General features: G+C 53.9%; 1 protein-coding gene across 4 annotated transcripts; it reads left to right on the top strand.

Annotated features, from left to right (window-relative positions):
* Positions 1–129: 129 nt before the first annotated feature.
* Positions 130–19,497, top strand: CTSB (cathepsin B). Of its 4 annotated transcripts, none has more exons than XM_061200766.1 (10): positions 131–251; positions 10,989–11,139; positions 12,126–12,211; positions 13,151–13,265; positions 14,901–15,019; positions 15,773–15,858; positions 16,167–16,310; positions 16,687–16,803; positions 17,946–18,074; positions 18,401–19,497. In XM_061200766.1, the coding sequence occupies exons 2-10, from the start codon at positions 11,014–11,016 to the stop codon at positions 18,484–18,486; spliced, it is 1,008 nt and encodes a 335-aa protein (XP_061056749.1). In that variant the 5' UTR covers positions 131–251; positions 10,989–11,013; the 3' UTR covers positions 18,487–19,497. The 4 variants fall into 4 exon arrangements, with proteins under 4 accessions (XP_061056751.1, XP_061056749.1, XP_061056750.1 ...); XM_061200767.1 differs by having other exon boundaries at positions 131–259; XM_061200768.1 differs by lacking the exon at positions 16,687–16,803 and having other exon boundaries at positions 130–251.
* Positions 19,498–21,874: the final 2,377 nt, after the last annotated feature.

The following is a 21,874-nucleotide window of genomic DNA, read 5'->3' as shown; positions in this document are numbered from 1 at the left end:
GCGGCCGGGAGCCGGGCGGGCGGGAGGGCGGGGCGCCGGCGGTCACGTGGGGAGTCAGCCGGGCGCGGGGCGGGGCGCCGGCGGTCACGTGGGGAGTCAGTCGGGCGCGGGGCGGGGCCGGGTGCGGTATTTAGTGCGGGGGCGACCCTGGGGAGCTACGGCGGCTGCTCAGGCACCGGCAGCAGCCCCGGCCAGGGCAGTCTCAGGCTGCAGGCCCAGGCCCAGGCCTTCTGCGGCGGCGGCGGAGCGCGGTGAGTGAGTACGTGCGGGCGGGTCGGGGGAATGGGGAGACCGGCGTCCCGGGCCGGCGGAAGGGGGGACCCTCGGGCAGTCGCAGCCGGGCGAGGCGGGGCGGCACGGCGCCCTCCCGGACGTCGTTGTGGTGAGAAAAGCAGAAATCAACCCCCGCGCGGGTAGCCCGGGCTCCTCCCCCATTCCCACTCCGGCTGGGAGGCTCGTGTTCCCCCCCCCCGCCCCCCGTCCCCCGTCCCCCGTTCCCGGGCCGTGTTCTGACCCCAGGCCGGGTCATCCAGACCCCACGGTCCGCCGTCTTCAGGGCCGGGGAGGGGCGGGCGGTGGGATCCGAGGGAGGAGCTTGCGAGGAAGAGCTTGGCCCGGGCCCTGCCGACTTTTCGGCGGCAGCCCGGCTCCCCAGCCCCTTTTGAGCTTCTGGGCCTCAGTTTCCTCGGCAAATTGCTGAGATGATAGTATTTATCTGCATCAGTTTTAGGTGTATTCTTTTTCTAAAGGGTTTGCCTGGGCAGTTTCTTGCACACAATCACATCCAAGTCCGGGGACCCTCAGAAGACAGAAATTGGAAAACAGGAACCTGGAACTGGGGGGAGGGGGGTGGGACCCACAGGAAGAGTTAAATCCACAGATGGGAGGAGAAACTAAGCAGAGGGGGGGACAGGAGACTGTAGGACCCGGGGTGCCCGCCCCCCCCCGCCGGGAGTGTGGGGGGAGGGAGATGCCGGGCCCACCCCTGGATTGCTAAGGAAGGGAGCCGGCCTGGGCCCAGGGTGCTGCGGGAGAGGCGAAGGCAGGGCAGAGCCCCGGGGGCCTCGCCCGTCGCTCAGCTGATGACCCTGGAGGCCTCGGAGAGGGAGCGTTGTGGGGTGACCGAGTTTGGGGGTCCTCCGGCTGTCCAGGTAGATGTGAATTGGATTTGTCTAATTCGTGGATCTCGGTCAACCCCTTCCCCAGGCACAGAGGAAGCCAGTAGGCTGGCGCGGGGAGAAGGACAGTAGCCCAGGCTCCAGATTCCCTCCCCCTGACCCAGGAGAGACTCGTACCCAGTGGGGGGAGGAGGGGTTCAAAGGGAGGCCTAGAACCTTTGGTTACCTCTGGAAAAACTGACTCTCAGGGGCCTCACTAGAGGCGAATGCAGCTGAGGTGCGTTCATCTATTTGAATCTATAGATGCAGGATGATACGAGGAAGAGCCTTAGCAGGGCGTCTGCTTTGGTAAAGACTACTTTCCTTTTCTTTCATAACATCCTTAACTTCCTGGAGGATTGTTTCCCGTTGGCACTGGTGATGGTGACCTAGTGCCCTTGAGCTTCGTAGAGAAAGGGGCTGGGCCGCCCGCAACCTGTGTGGCTTTCCCAAAGAGTTGAAGGCACCCTGGAGAATGGATTCGTTCAAACCTTTGGGGGCATTTTTGTCCCAGAGCTGGGGTGCAGCCAAGTGGAAGGGTGCAGATCCCTTATCTGGGGGCTTCCCAGGCCCAGGGGAAGGCGACTTGGGCCAGACACAGCCCTGGCTCCCCTTGAGCTCCCCTGTTGCTGGGTCAGGACAGACTGTTTCTGAACTGGCCAGGCAGTGAGTGTGGAAGCCCTTTAGCTCCAGGAAGCACCTGCTTGTGTGCTGCCGATTCAGCAGCTCGAGCTGCGGGCCTCCTTGTAGATGGGCTCTTTCTTTCCCCAGCTGCCGGCCCTGGGAGTTGGAGTAGGAAGTGGCATACATTTTAGGGCTAAGATACCTTGTGTTACCATTGGCAGCTGGATAGGGAAGTGAAGGAAGAGTGCTTTCAGCTGAGCCTTGGGATGTCTGTTGGGTGGTTTTCTTAAATGTGGTGATGAGTTGGGGTTGTGTTGAATATCCCCGTCCTCGGGAGAGAAGAACTGAAACGTTTCAGGGTGCGGACCCACAGTGTCTGCCGCCTGTTTTGGGCAGTTTAGCATAAGGAAAGCGTTGGAAATACGTGAGGCTGAACTATATGAAATGGTAATTTTTGTAGGTCAGGGAGGATTGCAGTCAGGCACTTGGATGTGGTTCAGCCTCACGTGTAGAGGTGGTCAGGATTGACAGTAAGTGGGACGAATCTAGTTGAAGCACACGCAGGTGTGTGTTGGACTCACTGGGTTTTGGGAGGCCGTTGGCATTCCACCCCTCGTCCCATGGCTTCATCTTTCTTGGTTCACGCTCAGCACACACTCCAGAGCTGCCTAAGCAAGGGTGCCTGGGAGATGACGCCGAAGTCTCTCCATGCCTGGTATGTTCACATCCCACCCTAGTTTGGGTAGGAGGGGGATCTAGGGATCAAACACCATTAAATATTTAGACTTCAGTCCCGTTTTAAAGCGCAGGCCTCATCCCCACCTGCTTTCTGCAGCACCCACAGCTTCTTATCTCGGGTGTGTATGTGTGTGTGTGGTCACGGGGGTGGTGGGTGGGGTCTTAGAGTCAGTGCCTTTCCTGCTGGTCATGGCCCCCGGAGGCAGGCAGCAGCTTTCAGCTTCTTCACTCTGCAAATCTGTTACTGGTGCCTGAGGGACCTTGTAACTCCTGTCTGCTCTTCTCTTTGTGATTCCCCTGCCTGGTTGGGGTTTTTTTCTCCTTGTTGTTCTTTTAATACTTTGTATCAATTTGCGAATAATGTTATTGAAATTAACATGCTTTAATTATACTGCACGTGTCCTTTTTCCATTTGTGTCTGTGAGATTGATTTATGTTACTACATAACAGATCAAGTTCATTCATCTTAAATGCACGGTGTGTTTATTTCCTGAGGGACAGTTTTGCTTTTTCACTGTTCTCACAGCCTGCAGTATTCTTGTGTCTGTCAGACACTTCCAAGAGTTTCTCTAGGGCAGAAGCAGGAGAAGTCAGTAAGTTGCTGGGTCCTAAGGTGTGTGCACCTTCCATTTTTCTAGATTGTGACAGTGCTGTCCAATGAGGTTTTACCAACGTATATTCCCAGTGGCCTTGAGGGTTCTTGTCTCTCATATTTACTAAGACCAGATATTATCGGACTTTAATTTCTGCCAGTCGGGTGCATTTGAAATGCTGTCCTTGTTTTAATTTGCATGACTGGGAAGTCAAATTTAATTCTTTGCTCTAGGAAATCATTGATGAGGTTTTTCTATTTTTGTTGTTGATCAGTGATAGTTTGTGGGTTTTAATGTGTTTGTCCACAGCTAGAACTTAAGAAGGTTTCTTTTGATCCTAACCTGGGTATCTGGACTTGTCTGCAATTAGATAATATTTTCTGATTTTTTAACTTTGAGGATGCGTGTGGGTTTTGGGTACTGGAAGTCTGACTCTTCCACTTCACAGGTGAGAAAACTGAGGCACCTGCACGTTTGTGACATGACAGGTGTCACCCAGATAATTGTGGAGGAATCTCTACAATTCCATCTCTTGGCAGTTCTGTCCCTACCCAGGTACACCATCCAGAGCTTGCCTTGGGTCTTTTCTCAAGCTTCAGTTACCCTCACCAGGCAAACAAAAGCCTTAATCAAGACCAGAGGCCCTGGGGCAGGATGTGCTCACTGGAACAAACCAGTCACATGGCCTCTGGGCTTGCGCAAGACCTGGGAAGGCATGCCGCCCAAGGGGTTCAGCCGCTCCAGGGTAGAGGCCTTGTTGCACATCAGCTGAGAGCCATCAGCCCCGCCTTCTCCATCTACTTGATCCTGCAGGTATTTGGGGGGTGCTTTGTTCTGGTGGTCAAGATAGCAGGATAAACCATCATCTGAGCAGGGGGATCATGATTTTCCTTCCACGCTGGGATACAGCTGAGGATAGAAAGAATGACCCTGGGACGGCAGGAGTTAACTGGCCCGTGCGCAGCGAGCGGCATGTTGGCGCTGCTGGTGCTGGTGCTGGTGCTGAGGGATGGTTTTCTGGGGGCTGTAGGGCCGTCCACACCGAGCCAGGCTGCGGGGAAGACGTCTCCTTCCATCTCCCAGCAGGCTGGCGAGGGGAGTGTATCTTCCCAGGGCCCCAGGGGAGGAAACCCGGACCAAGCCGGAGAGGCGAGGCCTTTCTGTTGCTTGCTCTTGTGTCTGCCAATCCCCCCCACTCGTGCCCAGCCAGCAGGGAGACGCACTCCAGCCGGGGATTGAATTAGGGAGCTGCTGTGTTCCCGCAGGCTGGAGGGCAGGGAGCACTAATCTCATTTGAGCCTCCAGGGATTTCTGAAAGCTTTTATGAAGCAGCCCCAAGGTCCTCCAGAATCCGGGCAGCACGCCCGTTTTAGAAGCTGAGGCACGGGGATGAAGTACCCCTTCAACATCTCACTAAGTCAGGGTCGGAGTCGGGGAGCAATCCAGCAAGCAAAAGCCTCCAGAACTTTCCAGAACTTTGCCCAAATGGTCATGTTTCTCAAAAATACAAAATGTTTTGACCGCTGAGGGCCTTCTTGGGGGGGTCCGTTGTTTTAGGCCTAGGGGAGTAATTTTCTTGTGTGTGCAGGTTTTGAGCTGCTGTGACTGATCTTAAGCAGTGTTCCATTTGTGGGCAGTGTAGCCGCACGGTTTCCAGGCACCACGAGCGAGCAGCTCGAGGAGGCCTCCCTGCCGAGCCTGGTGGGAATCAGTCACTTATTTCAGACAGACGCCTGGTGGATGGGGAGCAGGGGAGGCCCTGTGTGTGTCCTAAAGGGTTCAGGTGGCTGAGGCAGGCGGGGCCTTCTCACAGCTCCGGGAGCCTGCGGTGGCGCGCTGGACGCCTCTTCTGGGTCACACAGCACTTGCTTGGGCGCGTTCAGCTGCGGGGGGCCCGGCTCTAGGGGCTGGATAGCCAACTGGTGCCCAGCCGTCTGTCTCCTTAAAGCTGTGAGGATGAAGGCTGGCAGCTGTCTTTGTTTGGTTTTGGTTTTGATTTAAAGATGATAAACCAGAAAGCAGCTTCACATGTTTCCATTAGGAACCAAGACGTAAAACAGAAAGACCACATCAAGGCTGTGCTTCAGACTCAAGGAGAGGTCCCGGGTGCCCTTCGGGTCGATCAGAGCACTCTTGAGGTCAAGGCGCTTGTGCCGCTCCAACATCGAGGTGTCAGTGGGCGGCTGACACGGAGGGGAAGCACAGGCCTGCCTGCTTCTGTGGGGGTGCGCTGGAACGGCCCAAGCTTCAGGAGCAAGTGCCGTGGTGACGGCGAGGGGCAAGCGTAGTCTTTGTGGAAGAGAAGGAAGCACAAGCTGTAGCAAGGTCCCACTGAACCTTCACAGCCCTCCAGCCGTTCCACCGTCCCCCCCCCCCGCCTAGAGCCACTCTGCTGACATGTAAGAAACAACCTTAATTTGTGGCTGTTGGCAAAATGTAGGCACTCAGTTCTTTTGAGCCAACAGTGAAAGGGGTCAGCAGTATTTAAGCGGCAGCCGGGGGTAAGGAAGAGCACGGGACCTGGTGAAAGACTGGCTGGACATGCATCCATCTTTTTCTGGACTAGCCAGAAGACTGCAGCTGGCCGATTTGGAAATTTCAGGTACATGTGTCCTGTCTCCTTAGATCAGATTTAGAATCCAGTCTACAGAGGGCTCTTAACCACGTAAGAAAGCTGTTTTAAAAATCAAGCCTGGCTGTGCGTCCCTGGGATGTCAGGACGCCTGTGTTCATTCCCCTCCTTCCAGAGCCCCGAGGCCCATGGTGGGCCCAGGACTGGCTTCAGGGTGGTGTGGGGAGCAGCTCTGTTCTTGGGGGAGGCTCACAGAGTCACCTGGACGCAGGCCCTACTTTGCCCAGGACAACATTCTGCGGAGCTCGAGCGGAATGTGCTTTCATATAAACAGTCAAGTGCTCTAGGGGTTTGGAGCGGAAAGAAATGAGAGAGCCCATTTTTTAAAGCCAGAGAGTAGTTTGGAAAAGGGCCAGATAGTGTAGTGGAGCCCAGGGTCTTCCCAGGAAGTCAGCTGACTGAGGGCTGCAAGTCACATCTGCCCACAGCTGTCCTGCCTCCCGGCCACACCCTGATGGGGATCTGGTGACTTGCAGGTGTCCTAATCCTGTTTGGGGCCCTCTTCCCTCACAATAAGGACTTTCTGGCCTTTCTCTCTGGTTTTTAAGGGGGAAAACCCCCCACAGAATTGAGAAAAGGGAAATGTTTGTTCAAAAGAGGGAAAGTGAAAGCTGGTGGTGTTTCGTGCTGAGGCCACGAGTGGGACCGTGACTGGCTTGGTAACAGCACAACCCGTGCTTTAAACCATCTGTGCTTAGTTTGTCCTGTTTCAGGATGCATGTGGATGTGGACAGAAAGGAAGAGGTGGTGTCCACTGGAATGCAGGAGCATCTCTCTGTCCCCATAGGAGGAGAAATTTGATTCCGTATGCTCTGGGATCTCAACAGCCCCCGGACCCTCAGAAGGAGAGGTCCATTAGGAGATTGATTGGAGTTAAAATCTCAGTTTTAATTGGGGCTTTTTGTGACGTGGAGGTATTTTGGGCGGGTTTGAGTGAACTGGACTTGTCTGGCACGGACCGCAAGTGGGGAAAGGAGAGGAGAGAGGGAGGAGGAGAAGGGTGGGGCCTTTGCTGCCTTCTGACTGGCAGGCACCCTCCTTTCACTCTGGACTTCCACCCGGGGACACGAGTGGTCACTAGCCCCATTTTACAGGTGGTGAGACTGAGGCTCAGTGAAGGCGGGTACACAGTTGGGAAGTAAGTGGAATCCAGGTCTCCTGACTCCAAGCCCCACTCTCATCCTCTCCAGCGGCTCCCGCGGCTGTTGACCACTTGAACTCCAGCCCGGATGCTCTCCTGTGATGCTGCGGCCCCAGCGGGCGGGCTGCGGCTGCAGGGAAGGGCCCATGACCAGACTGGAGTGGTGGTTCATACTGCGCCCTGACCCCAGGCTCATGGGCCCGGTTCTCACTGAGGCCAGGGATGAGCAGGGAGAACAGTTGACAGGAGCCATGGAGCAGGAAAGGAGAGCGGGACGTGGGGCAGTTGTCAGCACGGCAACTGAGAACCACCTGGGAGCTGCCCACGTTCCCCGCCCCCGCGAAACCAGAGAATCCTTTCCCCTTTTTTTTGGCTGCGCCATGCAGCTTGCGGGATACCAGTTCCCGGACCAGGGGTGACCAGGGATCGAACCCAGGCCCTCAGCAGTGAAAGCGCCGAGAGCTAACCACCGGACCAACAGGGAATTCCCGACACCAGAGAGATCTGTGCAATCCGGTTGCGTGGAAGAGCCCCGTGCTCCACGTGAGCGGCCAGCTAAGCCCGCAGGGGCCCTGGGGACGCTCCTGTTTGACACACAGGGAGTGTTCTGCGCGGATGGCCTCTGGTTTCCTGAGGACCCTGCCATGTTCCTGACACCGGGACAGGTAGTGGTGAGAGCCGAGGGTGGCCGCCCTTCCAGGTGCGATTCTGACGGGCCCATCGGCCAGGCCTCCACCTGCCAGGTGGGTCCGGACGCCCACGTGTGGGGAGCACACCTCCCATCTTGGGGCGGTGTTAAGATGCCAGGGGTAAGTCAGGGTGTCGATACAAAGGAACCCTCTGCTTTGCGTCTCTGCCCAGAAGACTTTTAAAAGAGGCCCCAGAGAGCTCTGTCGCCCCTCCTGCCACACGCGGACACGGCAAGACGTTTCCTAACAGTTTGGAGGCTCCCTGACACGGGGTCATTGAGCATCAGCTTCCCCATGAGTCACTGAAAATGGGAAGGTTAAGCATTCTGAGCAGAAAGTCACTGGGGAGAAGGCATCTGATTGGAAACAGAGCATTTGGGGGCTCATCAGAACAAGCGTTCTTTCAGTTGGGTGGCTCTGGGTCTTTGGTAGCACCAGCTATTATTCTTCCTTAAAAAAAACCCCACAAATATAACATGCTCATTTAAAATATAAAAAATATATATATATGTATATATAACACGCTCATTTAAAAAAAAAGGCGGCTATATAGTGAAAATCAGTTTCTTGGGACTTGTGTATGTTTTTCTCAATGTTTTGCACGAGTGACAGGGATAAACATGTACGTGGCTTGATGGGCTCACACTTGCCATGACTCACCTGCTGCTTTGCTCTCCTTCACTTACTGTCTATTTTGGTCTTTTTTATCAGTACAGTGTGATTCACTTCAACTAGTTCATTTCTTAATGGCTGCTTTTGTATTCTATTATTTAAGCATTTACCACAGCTGTTACAGTTAATGTTATTAGATGCTTTCTTTCCGGTCTTTTGCGAACACCAAGAATGTTTAGTGAACGCCCGTGTACCGGTATCTTTCGTCTTGAGGCTTGTGGGATAAATTTCTAAATGTCAAACTGCTGAGTCAAAGGGCATGCAGTTAGGAGAATTGATAGAGGTTGGGTCATACCTGCCACTGGGTGTTCATCAGCGTCAGCATCTGTTTCCCTACACATCTAACCCCAGCTGAAAACTCTCCAACCCTGCAACCTTTGCCAGTCTGAAAGATACATACCTCTTTGCTGAGCATCTTTAAGTATCTGTTGGCCTTCTATAGTTTTTTCTGTACATTTACTGTGTATGTCCTCTGGCCATTTTTCTATTATGCTTTTTCTATTCTGATTTTTTGAGTCCTTTGCGTATTAGGGAAACGGAGCCCTAAGTATTTGTAAGGACTGTTTTTTGTCCATTTGTCACTTTGTATTTTGTTTTTTCTAGAAGAGAGGCTTTATTTTCATGTAATCATTTTCCTCTTTAAGATTCTGTTTTATGTCAATCTTAGGCATTCCTCACACCAATGTTACATTTTTAAAAGTACCCTTATTTTCTTCATACAACTTCTGTTTTTAATTCAAGATCTTTGTTCCATGTAGCACTTTTTGTATAGTAAGGACTTGAGGGTAAAGATTGAGTCTTCTTTTTCTTTTTTCCAAAATGCACAGCCAGTTGTGCAGGCACCATCCACCAAGATGTGCTATTTCCTCCCTCGTAGGATGTGCTTCCAAATGGCCTGTTTAGTTGATGCAGCTCTTCCTGGGCTGGCGTCACCCAGGGTTTATCATACGTTTCCCACCCCAGACCTTCAGGCCTCCATCACTGTTCTTTTCCAGAACCGTCTGGCTATCTTCACACATGGATTCCTCCAAGTGAATTGTTGCTTAAGCAACAATTAAGTTAGCTTTTCCCTTGAATATAATTCACTGTGTGGAAGGCAGCATGTTCAGTGCTGTCACCTACGTCATCTTCATGTACCCCTCACAAAAACCTGTGACCTGAGGAGGTGACCCAGTGACCCTGCTGTGCCAGCCCCTGAGGTCAGGGACAGGAGGTCCCAGCACACACACGCACGCATGCACACACACACACGCTCGCTCACTGAGTGGGCATCTCACGAGGCCCCGCAGTGCTGTGGCGCCCAGGTCACATTTCTTGCTCTCATCAGAGCTTCTTGCCTGAGAGTGTGCCTCAGAGGCTGAGCTGGAAGTTGGCAGTCTCCTGACCTGCAGGCCAATCCAAGAGCTAAGGCCTTGGTGGTGATGGGATGGCTTCCCTTCTCGGGAGCCCCGTCTCTGAAACTGGAAGCAGAGCTCTTGGCTGACTGGAAAAGCCACGGACAGTCCCAGGAGACCTGTGCCACCGGCCAAACCAGCTCTGCTTCCCGGCTCTCGAGACAGCATATGCGGGGCTGGAGGTGGGCTTGTGTTTGCTTGTTTGGTGTCCAGAATGTGGCTCATGGGATTTATCTTCTCTTGCGTTTTTCTTATCCCACTGGTCTTCCACTTGAGACATGATCACAGGAAAAGGCTGTTTATTTCTTGGGAGCACAAACTTGGGAGAAGTCACAAACTTTGTTCCAGGAACCCATGGAGAGGCAGGTTGGCCATAGTGGGGAGGGCACTGGATTCGACTTTGCCTGAAGATCCGGGTTTGTCCATTTGTTTGGGATGGACTTGTTGGAACTGCTTGTCACCTGGGCCCTGGGGTGGGTTCTGACAGACAGCAGAGCGGCCTCGGCCCCGACCTCACAGCTCACAAGATAGTTGATCCACAAGCCATGCAGTGACCAGCATCATTTCAGACTGTGAGCCCTGCCCTGGCCCTGCAGCAGCTCTAGAGACTGGGTGACATGGTGTCCTGCCGGCATCCGAGGGGGCCTCACACACACAGCACAGCCCTTTCTTGGCTTTCTCTCTCGTGCATGCTCCCAGCCACCTGGAGGAGGAGCACACAGTCTGTCTTAGCCATTCAGGCCGCTACAACAGAATGCTACAGATGGTGGCTTCCAAGCAAACTTACTGCTCACAGTTCTGGAGACTGGGAGCCCCAGATCAGGGGCCAGCATCGTCCAGTGAGGACCCCCTGCCTGGTCAGACTTCCCTGTGTCCTCACATGGAGGAAGGGGCCAGGGAGCTCTGTAGGGTCTCTTTTATAATAAGGGCACTAATCCCATTCATGAGGGCTCCACCCTCATGACCTCATCATTCCCCAAAGGCCCCACGTCCTAACACCATCACCTTGGGGGGTAGGATTTCAACTTGAATTTGGGGGCATGGGACACAAACATGAGTCCATTTCACAGTCCTGCATGCTGTGGGCATGGGCTGGGACTTTGAGACAAGGCCTGAGAGCACATGGGTACCGAGGCTTGAAGTCTCTCTGCTGACACCTCATCTCCAGAAGAGGAAACTGAGGAGCACAAGGGGGCAGATAGGTAGAGCCAGGACGGAATGGGATCCCTTTGACCACTGCGTTGTTTGTGGCCCCAGAACAGGGGTACCTGAGGTGACACCTTGTGTGTGTCAAGCACCTGAACTGAGGGAAGAAGCATCCTGATGTCTTGTGTCCTTTCCTTTCCAGGTTAATCTAGGATCCAGTTTCCAAAATGTGGCGGCTCTTGGCCACACTTAGCTGCCTGGTGGTGCTGACCAGTGCCTGGAGCAATGTGCATTTCCCGCCTCTGTCGGATGAGCTGGTCAACTTTGTTAACAAGCAAAACACTACGTGGAAGGTGGGCTGGGGGCCCCTTCTGTATACTCTGACTCCCGAGGGAGGGTCTGCAGCTGTGGCCCACGGGACAGTGTGTCCTAGACAGTTGATCTGATTCATAGACCTGGCCACTGAGGCCCACGCGCACTGCCCTGTCCCTTTCCCTGGTGTGTGTGTTGTATGTGTGTGAGAGTGTGTGAAGGCGCATGGGGGTAAACCAGCTCTGGAAGAGTTCACCACCGGGTAGACACTGTAACCCCACCGTGGTAGGTGTCACAGCCCATCAGTACCACCAACTCCGTGATTCTGCCCAGCCCTGAGGCCCGAGGCTACAGGAACAGGGGGATGAGGAATAAGCCATGTTCAGGGCAGTGGAGGGTCTCTCGTGACGTCAGCAAATGGTACAGCTTGGAGGAGATACCCACTGGTCTGAGAGCTGCCCACTGCCCGTGCGGTCACTCTGGGCTGCTCCCCGCCTGGTCTGCAGATGCCTGTCTTAATCCATTCAGACCCCTGTAACAAAAGCGTGTGGATCAGTGCTTGTAAACGGGAATGTATTGCTTTCAGTTCTGGAGGCTGGAGGTCCAAGATCAGGGTGTTGGCATGGTCAGGTTCTGGTGGGGGCCCTCTTCCAGGTTGCAGGTGGCTGACTTCTTGTTGGGCCCTCACTTGGCCTGAGGGGTAAGCTAGCTCTCTGGAGTCTCCTTATGAAAGGGCACTGATCCCATTCATGGGGGCTCCACTCTCATGACCTAAGCACCTCCAAAGGCCCCACTTCTTAACACCATCACATTGAGGTTAGGTTGCAACATGAATTTTGGGGGGGGGGGACACATTTGTTCTGTAGCAGTGCCCCAGCCCCCTTGCTCTGCGGAGGTGGAGGGGACCCCTGGCCTTGCCAGGGCTTGTGTGGGTGGTATGCATGCTCCACCCCGTCTCTGGAAACATCCCCACCCCCCCACCGCCCCGTGTTGGTGGGTGACTGCTATGGGTGCGGCTGTCTTCCAGGCTGGACACAACTTCTACAACGTGGACCTGAGCTACGTGAAGAAGCTGTGTGGCACCTTCCTGGGCGGGCCCAAGCTGCCCCAGAGGTGAGTGCCCACTACTGGGGAGGACGCACGGCTACACCAGCACCACTGCCATGGGAGCAGAGATGCTTGGCGCAGAGGGAAGGGGGAGGCAAGAAGGCTTCCCTGGCATCCGTAGGCCTCACTGCCCCCAGAGCTGCAGGGACTCTGCCTGAGGTACAGGGCCTAGCCACCAATGCCAGAGTTTCCTACGGTGCTTCTCCAGGCGTCCCAGCCGCAGTGGGAAAGGCCCCAGGTCTGGGTCTCCAAGATCTGAATGGACCCAATCTTGAATAATTTAAGGAAAAATCTAAGAAAAGCCATATGATCTGCCATTAATGTTTATTTTTTCTAGAAAAGTCTGCAGTTTCTATTTTCATGTAGATATTACTCTTGAAGGAAGCGTTAGAAAAATCTAACGGTGAGGATGGGATAGTTAGGTTATGGGGACCGTTACACGGTTGTGAAGGTATTTAAAAAATGATGAACCTGGGCAGATGTTTGATTCGGGGTCGGGTTGGGGAAGCAAGAGATACAATTATCTGGACCCTGTGGCGAAAACTCCTCAAAAATATCCATACAATGGGTGTAGAAAGAAACGTACAGAATGGCAAGTTACGTGGCGCAGTAGAACCTATTTTGTTTTATAAAATCCCAAGGGGGGAATTCCCTGGTGGTCCGGTGGTTAGGACTCCACGCTCTCACTGCTGAGGGCCCGGGTTCGATCCCTGGTCGGGGAACTAAGATCCTGCAAGCCGCACGGCACGGCCAAAAAAAAAAAAAAAAAAAAAAAGAAGTGTTTAAATAAATAAATAAATTCCAAGGGGACACCCTTGCATACACCCTCCTTTGCATATCCTTTTGCCTCTCCCCTTGTAGGTGATGGCAGTCAGCTGGCCTTTGCGGGGATGGGAGAGTGGGTTCTAAGGTGACAGCTTGTGACGGAGACCTTCCTTTTTCCAGAGCTGCATTTGCTGAGGGCATGATTCTGCCTGAAAGCTTCGATGCCCGGGAACAGTGGCCAAACTGCCCGACCATCAGAGAGATCAGAGACCAGGGTTCCTGTGGCTCCTGCTGGGTGAGGCCCCTGCTGGCCGGGAGGGCTGGGGCTAGGGGACAGGTTGGGTGGGAGAGACCAGGGGAGTTGAGGTTAGACCAGCTGTGACTAGGCAAGTCACAGAAGGTTCCCGAGTCTCAGCGTCCACCAGTATAAAAACAAGAAGGATCCGAGGTCGTGAATCATTGCAGGACCAGGCGGAAGAATCCGTACGTGCAGAATGCCCTGTACAGGGCGTGTCCCACGTATGGGTTGTGAAGCGGTTTTTATTTCTGTTTGACACGCTGTCCCAGGCCATCAGCAAATACCATTAACTTTGGAGAAGCATCCCCTCTGTATCAATGAGCTCTCTTAATTGTGTGTGTTTGGGTAAAATACACACGACATGTGGCGTTGGGTCCATTCAGGTTGCTGTGCAGGTATCACCACCTCCGTCCACAGAGCTCTTCATCGTGCAGAACTGAGACTCTGTCCCCACGAAACACTAACTCCCATTCCCCTCTCCCCGACCCTCAGCAACCACTCTTCTGCTTTCTGTCTCTTGTGGTTTTTCTTTTTTTAAATCTGTGAATCAGTGTATTCCAGGGTAACTCGCAGGGTGGGATCGGGGTGAGGGGTGTGAGTGGGGACGGCAGTCCGGAAGCATGTGCCGTCGCCTGCTGCACTGCTGAGGAGCCTCTGGGACAGTTTTATAGCTCACCCAGGGTGTGGGGGGTAGGTAGGTGCTTGGAAAGGGAAAGTACATGCTTAAGATTCATGAATGGGTAACTAGCCTGCTTCACGGGTACCAGGAATATGTCAGCGAAGGTTTTCATCATTGTTTGGGGACTAACAGAACATAGAGGCTACCAGGTCCTAGTGATTATTAAAATCTAGTAAATACTAAAGCCTTTGATGACACAGAAGTGATTGACTGCGCCGTGCAGCCCTGGGTAGGGTCAGCAGAAGGACCGGAGGAGCTGTAGGGGCCACAGTGGAATCAGTTACGCTAACAGCTGTGTGCTCCACCCCTGACGTTTTTTTTTTTGTTTTTTTTTTAATTTATTTATTTATATTTATTTTTGGCTGTGTTGGGTCTTCGTTTCTGTGCGAAGGCTTTCTCTAGTTGTGGCAAGCGGGGGCCACTCCTCATCGCGGTGCGCGGGCCTCTCACTGTCGCGGCCTCTCTTGTTGCGGAGCACAGGCTCCAGACGCGCAGGCTCAGTAGTTGTGGCTCACGGGCCTAGTTGCTCGGCGGCATGTGGGATCTTCCCAGACCAGGGCTCGAACCCGTGTCCCCTGCATTGGCAGGCAGATTCTCAACCACTGCGCCACCAGGGAAGCCTTTTTTTTTTTTTTTTTTTTGGTCTCTCACAATTTTAACTAGTCTGGGTACCTCATATGTAAGTAGAATCATACAGTATTCGTCCTTCGTACAAGCTATATTTTTATGTCAGAAACCAAAGACCGCATGTTTCAGCAGCGAACTGAATGCCCAGGTAGAGGTTTGGGGTGGACTGCTCTCTTGCTTGAATGCCCAGCTTGAGCACCAGGCCCCTCCGCTGCCGTGGAGAGGGCCCAGCCGCCAGGAGGGCGCGGGGTGCCCGACGTCGCCCCCCGGGTAGAGGCTGGAGGGCCCGCAGTGCAGGATGGGGCTCAGTGCGCCGGTTCTTGCAGGCGTTCGGGGCTGTGGAAGCCATCTCTGACCGGCTCTGCATCCGCAGCAATGGGCGTGTCAGCGTGGAGGTGTCCGCCGAGGACATGCTGACCTGCTGTGGCGACGAGTGTGGGGATGGGTGAGTCGGAGCCCCTCAGCAGACCCGCGGGTGGGCGCTGGCCGGGGAGCTCCCTCAGGCAGGACGACGCCTCTGCTGAGACACGATGGGGACCCGGGGCGTCGGAAGCCAGGTCGGCCGCGCAGAGCTGGGTGTGGGCCGCGGGTCCAGGCCAGACACGTGTTCTCGGCACAGGCGGCGTAGCTTCTGGGTTTTGTCGTGCTGGTTCCCCTTTGCTGCTTGAGGAAATGTAGTGGTCTGGGGCCTGTCTCCTTCTCTGTAATTAAGGGTGATGGGCTCCCAGGTAAGCCACATGAGTAACCAGATCCCTGTCTTCTGCCAACTCTGCCCTTGGTTCTGCAACAGCGGTTCTCAGATGCGGCTGCGGATTGGCAATACCTGGGAGTTCAAAAAAAAAAAAAAAATAGTGCCCAGGTCTCACCCCACAGTAATGAAGTGGGAACCCCCGGCATTGGTGTTTTGTAAGAGCCCCAGGGGATTCTAACGTACTGCCCTTCGAGAACCACTGTCTAGACAGAAGACAGAGCCTGGTGTGGACGTGATTATGAAAGTACTTCTGTCTCCTGGGGGATCTTGGTGGGCAGGCCTGGGGGAGTCCCTGCAAGAAGTGACTGTCGGGAGGATGAATGGGGCGTTTGGGGATCTGGGAGAACCGTTGGGCCAGTTGCTGAAGGCGGTGGTGGTGTACCGGGCTGTGGTCTGGGAGCAGCGAGAACCACTCACCATGAGTTTAACCAGTGGTTCTTTTCTCAGCTGTAATGGCGGCTTCCCCTCTGGAGCCTGGAACTTCTGGACAAAACATGGCCTGGTGTCCGGGGGCCTCTATAACTCACATGTGGGTGAGTGTCTGCCCTCAGCCCCCATCTGGCCAGATGGATTTTATATGCAGGAATAATAGTGGTCTCATTTTCCCATATAAAGTAGAGGTTAAGGGTTGAGGGCAGGAATGCTGGGCTGAAACTTCAGGTAGAAAGACAAGGCAGCCTTGTGTATGGCAGAGGTAGCAACAGGAGGACGACGGTGTCAGTGCCGCAGACTTGAGGGTGACTTCTGTTCCCGCGAGCCGTCGCCCCGATTCCTCTCTCTGGCCTCGAGGGGCCTTTGAGGGGCTTTCTCCTGACACCCACCTTTGTCCTTGGCCCTCCAGGTTGCAGGCCCTACTCCATCCCCCCCTGCGAGCACCACGTGAACGGCTCCCGGCCCCCGTGCACGGGGGAGGGCGACACCCCCAAGTGCAGCAAGATCTGTGAGCCCGGCTACACCCCGTCCTACAAAGAAGACAAGCACTTTGGTAAGCGGGGCGGGCGACCCAGCGCACCGGCTGGGGGAAGCCAAGGAGGGAGGACCAGGGCTGTGGGGTCTTAGGTCAGGAACACAGAATGGAGCCTGTCTTACGGGAGGGAGCAGCGCACTGCGTTCTCTGCCCGTCTCCACCCTGAAGTCTGCGGGAATGGTGTCTTAGACCTTCAGGCTTGGAAGGAAGAGACCAGAGCCCTCATTTCATGGGGGAGTAGTCTGCCCTAGAATCCTTCTGGGGGCCACCTGCCCTGCTTCCAGGGCCTCAGGCTCACTGCGCACACGCGCCGGGGCAAGCCCCGTGCATCAGTGAGTGACTGACCGACCCTCTGTGGGAGGCGCCCTGCCCCACTTGGCCGGTTCCTTTGCAGGATGCAGTTCCTACAGCGTCTCCGGTAGCGAGAAGGAGATCATGGCGGAGATCTACAAAAACGGCCCAGTCGAGGGGGCCTTCTCCGTGTATTCGGACTTCCTGCTGTACAAGTCTGGTGTGTCTCGACCCCTGGTGGCAGCTGGCAGAGGAGGGAGATCTGGGTTCTCGGCTGGCAGGACCTCCTGGGTGGGAGGCGGGCCTCCAGGGGGAGGCGGTGCCACACGCCCCTGGCCGCTCCTTGGCTGGTGGTAGAGCTCTCGGCAGCTTCCTGCCTGCCCTGTCCTCTGGCTCCCCCTGGCATCTCCAGAGGTTTCCTGTATGGCCAATTCCTACTCCTCCCGGAAAGGCCAGCTCAAATATCTCCTTGGGGAGCCTTTCCATCCCCGCCTCCATCCGCCTCCATTGCTTCCTCATCGCATTCACGTTGTAACAGTAGGTTTCCTCCTTCATCTTTGTCTTGGCAGAGTCTAAGCATCATGCCCAGCACCCAGTGCATGAGGAAAGAGGGAGCACCTTGCTATGGGGATTCAAACGGCCGGGGACAGGATGGTCCCCGCCTGAGAGCTGTCTTAGAAATCCCCCTTTCCAGACGAACAGTCTGTGCTGAGGGTTTCTGTCTCATTTTATATGCTGCTAGATCGAAAACTCCAAAGCTCTCCAGTCTTATAAGAAAAAAAACCAAGGTGCCTGGCAAGAAAAAAAATGATAAAGTTGGCAGTTCTTAACAGTCTCCACCAATATTATATGAGAGGACGCATTTCCAGTTTGACGAAGTGATTCACCAGTGAGGCGGCAGCCTGGGGGCCCTCAGAGCACCTTAGCCAGCATCTTTCTGGCAGCTGCCAGCCCAGCCCCTCTCTCACAGCACCTCTGCAGGGTGTGCCCCAGAGCAGCAGTTTAAAACTAAGCCACGGAACCCCTTCGACAAATCATTACGTGGAGTCCCTGTAGGTAACACAGTTAACTGTTGGTATTTTTATTCGAATTTACAACTTTAGTTTTAAAGGCAACCAACAAGCACATTTGATTGGCCTCCATCTTAATATTTACCCCCCTATATTCGAGTGTGTTAGGCTTTCAAAAATAAGTAATTCCCAAATGTTGTGGGAAGCCCTGGAGCCTTCTCGTGGAACGCCAGGGCCCATCCTTTCCTCCGGCCCCGTCCGTCCTGCCCGGGGTGACCAGCCGAGCTGGAGGGGTGCTGTGGCAGATGGGGCGGCCGCCCGGTCTCGGTCTGACCGCTTTCTCCTTTCCCAGGGGTGTACCAGCATGTCACAGGAGAGATGATGGGAGGCCACGCCATCCGCATCCTGGGCTGGGGAGTGGAGAACAGCACCCCCTACTGGCTGGTCGGCAACTCCTGGAACACCGACTGGGGTGACAATGGTGAGCGCAGCCCCTTGCTGCTAAGAGCAGGGCCCCCTGAGCCAGGGCACAGCGGGCGTCTTGTCCTGGCCTCCACGAGGGCAGCCTCTGACCCCGAGAGGGTGTGTGCTCGGCCCGGGTCCCCAGGGCACCAGGTGCAGGGGCCGGATGCGGGGCTGGGCTGTGGGGTGAACGGAAGCCGGCCGAGCACCTTATGGGCCGGCTGGTGACAGCTTTGGGGCTGGTCTGTGACTTCCGCTTCCCCATCTTTCAGGGGTGGGTCTGGATATGTCGGCAAAGGTCAAAAGCCAAGCACAGTCTAAAGGCGTCTGTCTTCTGCTCTCTAGGCTTCTTTAAAATCCTCAGAGGACAGGATCACTGTGGAATCGAATCGGAAATTGTGGCTGGAATCCCATGCATTCGTCAGTACTAGAAGATGTAACCTGTGGGCCTGTCCGCCGGCCCTGGGCCAGTTTTTCCCTAAATACTGCCATTCAGATTGGGGGTGAGATTGGGGGGGGGGGGGTAGGAATGTCTTTTATTCTTTGAGTTAGGATGAGATACAAGGGTTTTTAGCCAGGGCCTGAAGGACTGGGTCAGGCCAAGCCTCATGTCTGCCATCCGCACTGTCTTCCAAGGAGACGCAGCCAAGGCCAGCCCAGTGGACGGACTGCCGTCACGACACAAGCACTTGGGCACGTATCATCGCGGCCGCAGCAGAGCAAGCCTCTCCCGTAGACCAGCTGTGTAGTGCCTGCTGCCCCCGCCTCTGCATCGCCAGGGAGCCAGACAGACCTGAAGGGTCTGTAGTTTCCCAGAGGGGTGGAAAGCAGAGCTCGCCCAGCTCGATGGAGTCCCACCCGAGCAGGCGGCTCTCGATCCGGAATAGGCTGCGGGGAGAGAGAGAGTGGGGCAGCCCTTCGGAGAAAGCCACGCTCTGCCAGGCCCTGCATCTGCTGAGGTCTGCAGTGCTGCTAACCCTCTCTGGTCTTGTCCTTGGCATGATTCTTAGGTTTTCTGTTTTGTGCTCCTCGGCTGATCACGTGACTGAGAGTCTGCTAGTTGGAAGAGCTGTACTAGCTGTACAGATTGTCTCCTTCAAACTCGGTGGTTGAGGTTTCTCTGACCTGCTGCCCTCTGATACCACAGCGAAACTAGTATGGGGAGAAGCCGGCTTTTACTGTTTTAAAATCACTGCTTCACCCTGTTAATATAACAAAGAAAGGAATGACTGCCAATAAAATGCCTCTCCTTCAATGTGAAGTCTGCGTCCTGGTGGCATCTCGAAGATTGTTTGTCACTGTCTGTAGACTTTCAGCTGCTGTCTCTCCTTCTCCCCCAGAAGGAATCGTGTTCCCATGGATCTGGGTGCCCTTGAACCTCTAACCAGGGATATCTTGCCTGGGTTGAGTGGAACAAAATAAATACCTAATTTTTTAACTTCGCTGCTGCAGCCATACTTACAAACCACAGCACCTCCTCTCCTTGCTTTCCTGTCATTCTCATCAACCCTTTTCTATAAATCTACCACCCCACACTGCCCCAAGCCTCGATGAGCTCTGTTCCTGCTTAATTAAAGAGGTAAGAACTCTTACCTCTTTTTTTATTTTACCAACTGCACACCAGCAGTGACCTGAGGGTTCCTGCAGGCGTGGTGTGCTGGTGGTGTAGCCAGTCCTGCTGGAAGACCAGCTTCCCGGGTCGGGGCAGAGCCCGTGTGCAGTGTTATGAGCTCCTGTCTCTTGGGATGCTGGTTAAGAATTGCTGCTTTGCATCATCCTAATTACCCGTACACAACGGGAGGACCCCAGTTCTCGAGGGAACAGGAGACTGTTAGAATCTCCACCTCTGCCCGCACCCCGGCCTGTCAATACCCCGTCATTTCCCTTCCACAGCTGGGAGTGGGACCAGCTCTTCCCAGAAGCACAGGAGGTTTAACTTCTGATGTGCCCCAGAAATTAGCATCAGAACTACCTCAAATACGCTCTTAAACACGTGGTGAACATTGCAGGAGAAACTGGTGAAACTCACAGTACTTACAGAACGTTTAACAAGGGTTAAAGCTACAAATTCATCATTGCGTTATCTGTACAATTTCAACCAGGATACATTCATAAGCTCAGTGAAGTTCTAACATGTTCTACCTACTCCCAAACTGAGTTGAATAATTCTGTTTACTACTTTCTCCCATCCTCACCCGGAAGCCAGCAGAGATGCACTGAGTGAACCGAACTGGACCTCGGGGCATCTTCATGCTTGGCCTAAGGAGTCTTTGTTAGAAAACAGAAAGCAATGTTTATGATTGGGACTGATGTCACTTCAGTAAACAAATTACCCTACTACCACCACCTCATCGCCTCAGCTCAATTCAGTAGGTGCTAAGTTTTCCTTGGGTGCCTCCAAACAAGATGACAGTTGGAAGTGACAGTGCCTTTTCGTTCTTTACATTCTTGCAAGAAATGCACAATTTGGGGCCAGACCTGAATCTGCATCTGTAGTTAACCAAGACTCCAGGTGACTCACATTCACGGTGGTTTGAGGAACGCCTTATAGCAGTGGTTCCCAAGCTGGTCTCCTGACCAGCAGCATTTGTGTCACCAGGGAACTTGTTAAAAACGCAGGTTTAGGGGCACCTCCCCAGATCCACTGAGAAAGCATGGTCCTAGCAATCTGGAACCTTCAAGCAGTTCACTAAACTTTAAGAACCAGCCTTAGAGCTCTGTTTCCAAAACTAAGAATAACCTAGGGCTTCCCTGGTGGTTAAGAATACGCCTGCCAATGCAGGGGACACGGGTTCGAGCCCTGGTCCGGGAAGATCCCACATCCAGTGGAGCAACTAAGCCCGTGCGTCACAAGTACTGAAGCCCATGCTCCCTAGAGCCCGTGCTCCGCGACAAGAGAAGCCAATGCAATGAGAAGCCCACACGTAGCAACGAAGACCCAATGCAGCCAAAAATAAAAGAAAAAAAAAAGAACCTAGAATGCCTGTTAATTAACAAATGTCTAGCCACCCCTCCTCCTCCCCCTACACCCCCAGCCGCAGAGAAGGGGCTCAGTAGATAGAAGAGTGGGGCTTCCAGGTAGTTGTTTCCCAGGGCAGGGTGTGGGTGTGTGTGCAGGTCTCAGCTAGGGCTCCAGAAAGTTCCGCAAATGGGGTTAGGCTCTGTTAAGTTTCTTGATTTAAAGCCCTGGATTCAGATGGGTCAGATATTCCTCTGAGGAAAACTTAAAATCTCCCACTGTAAGTAGGAGTCACGTAGACTATGCCAGGGATGCTGTACATTTAATTAATTACCTTAAAAGTGTGGAGTAGACGGTGGGGTTGCCAGATTCAGCAAATAAAAATACAGGATGCCAAATCAGATCTGAATTTCAGAAGTCATTTTTTAGTATAAATATGTCCTGTGCAGTATTTGGGACATAATTATACTAAAAAACCAGTTTATCCGAAATTCAAGTTTAACTGGGTATCCTGTATTATCTGGCAATTGCAGTAGAGAAAACATTTAGAAGGGAAATGTTCTTCCAAAGGAGTGGACATGCGAGCTAAGACCTTTATAGCTTTACAGCTGGGAGGGACCTAAAAGATCATACAAACCACCAGAAGCTCAGAAAGCCCCACAGCCCACGGCTGAGCCAGAAGAGAAGCTTCCAACGCATCCACCTCAGACCAAGGCTCCTTCCGCCTGGTTGTCCCGTGTCCTACGTGAACTACAGCAGAATAGATTTCAACACACAAATCTTAACACCCACCTTGGAATCGCAAACCAAGTTCTGATGCTTAAATTACTCACTGCCGAGTCTGGCTTAGAGCTGTGCTC

Source organism: Eubalaena glacialis, chromosome 9 (genome assembly GCF_028564815.1).
Source record: "Eubalaena glacialis isolate mEubGla1 chromosome 9, mEubGla1.1.hap2.+ XY, whole genome shotgun sequence".
Lineage (NCBI taxonomy): Eukaryota > Metazoa > Chordata > Mammalia > Artiodactyla > Balaenidae > Eubalaena > Eubalaena glacialis.
The sequence above is the reverse complement of the archived record's forward strand: the minus strand, read 5'-3'. Positions and strand labels throughout refer to the sequence as shown.

Bases quoted from the DNA above. Each gene is read 5' to 3' on its own strand.
- CTSB (XM_061200766.1), top strand. From the start codon at position 11,014: ATGTGGCGGCTCTTGGCCACACTTAGCTGCCTGGTGGTGCTGACCAGT. The intron at 15,859-16,166 runs GTGAGTGTCTGC...TTGGCCCTCCAG, and splicing joins CCTCTATAACTCACATGTGG to GTTGCAGGCCCTACTCCATC. The intron at 16,804-17,945 runs GTGTGTCTCGAC...CTCCTTTCCCAG, and splicing joins CTTCCTGCTGTACAAGTCTG to GGGTGTACCAGCATGTCACA.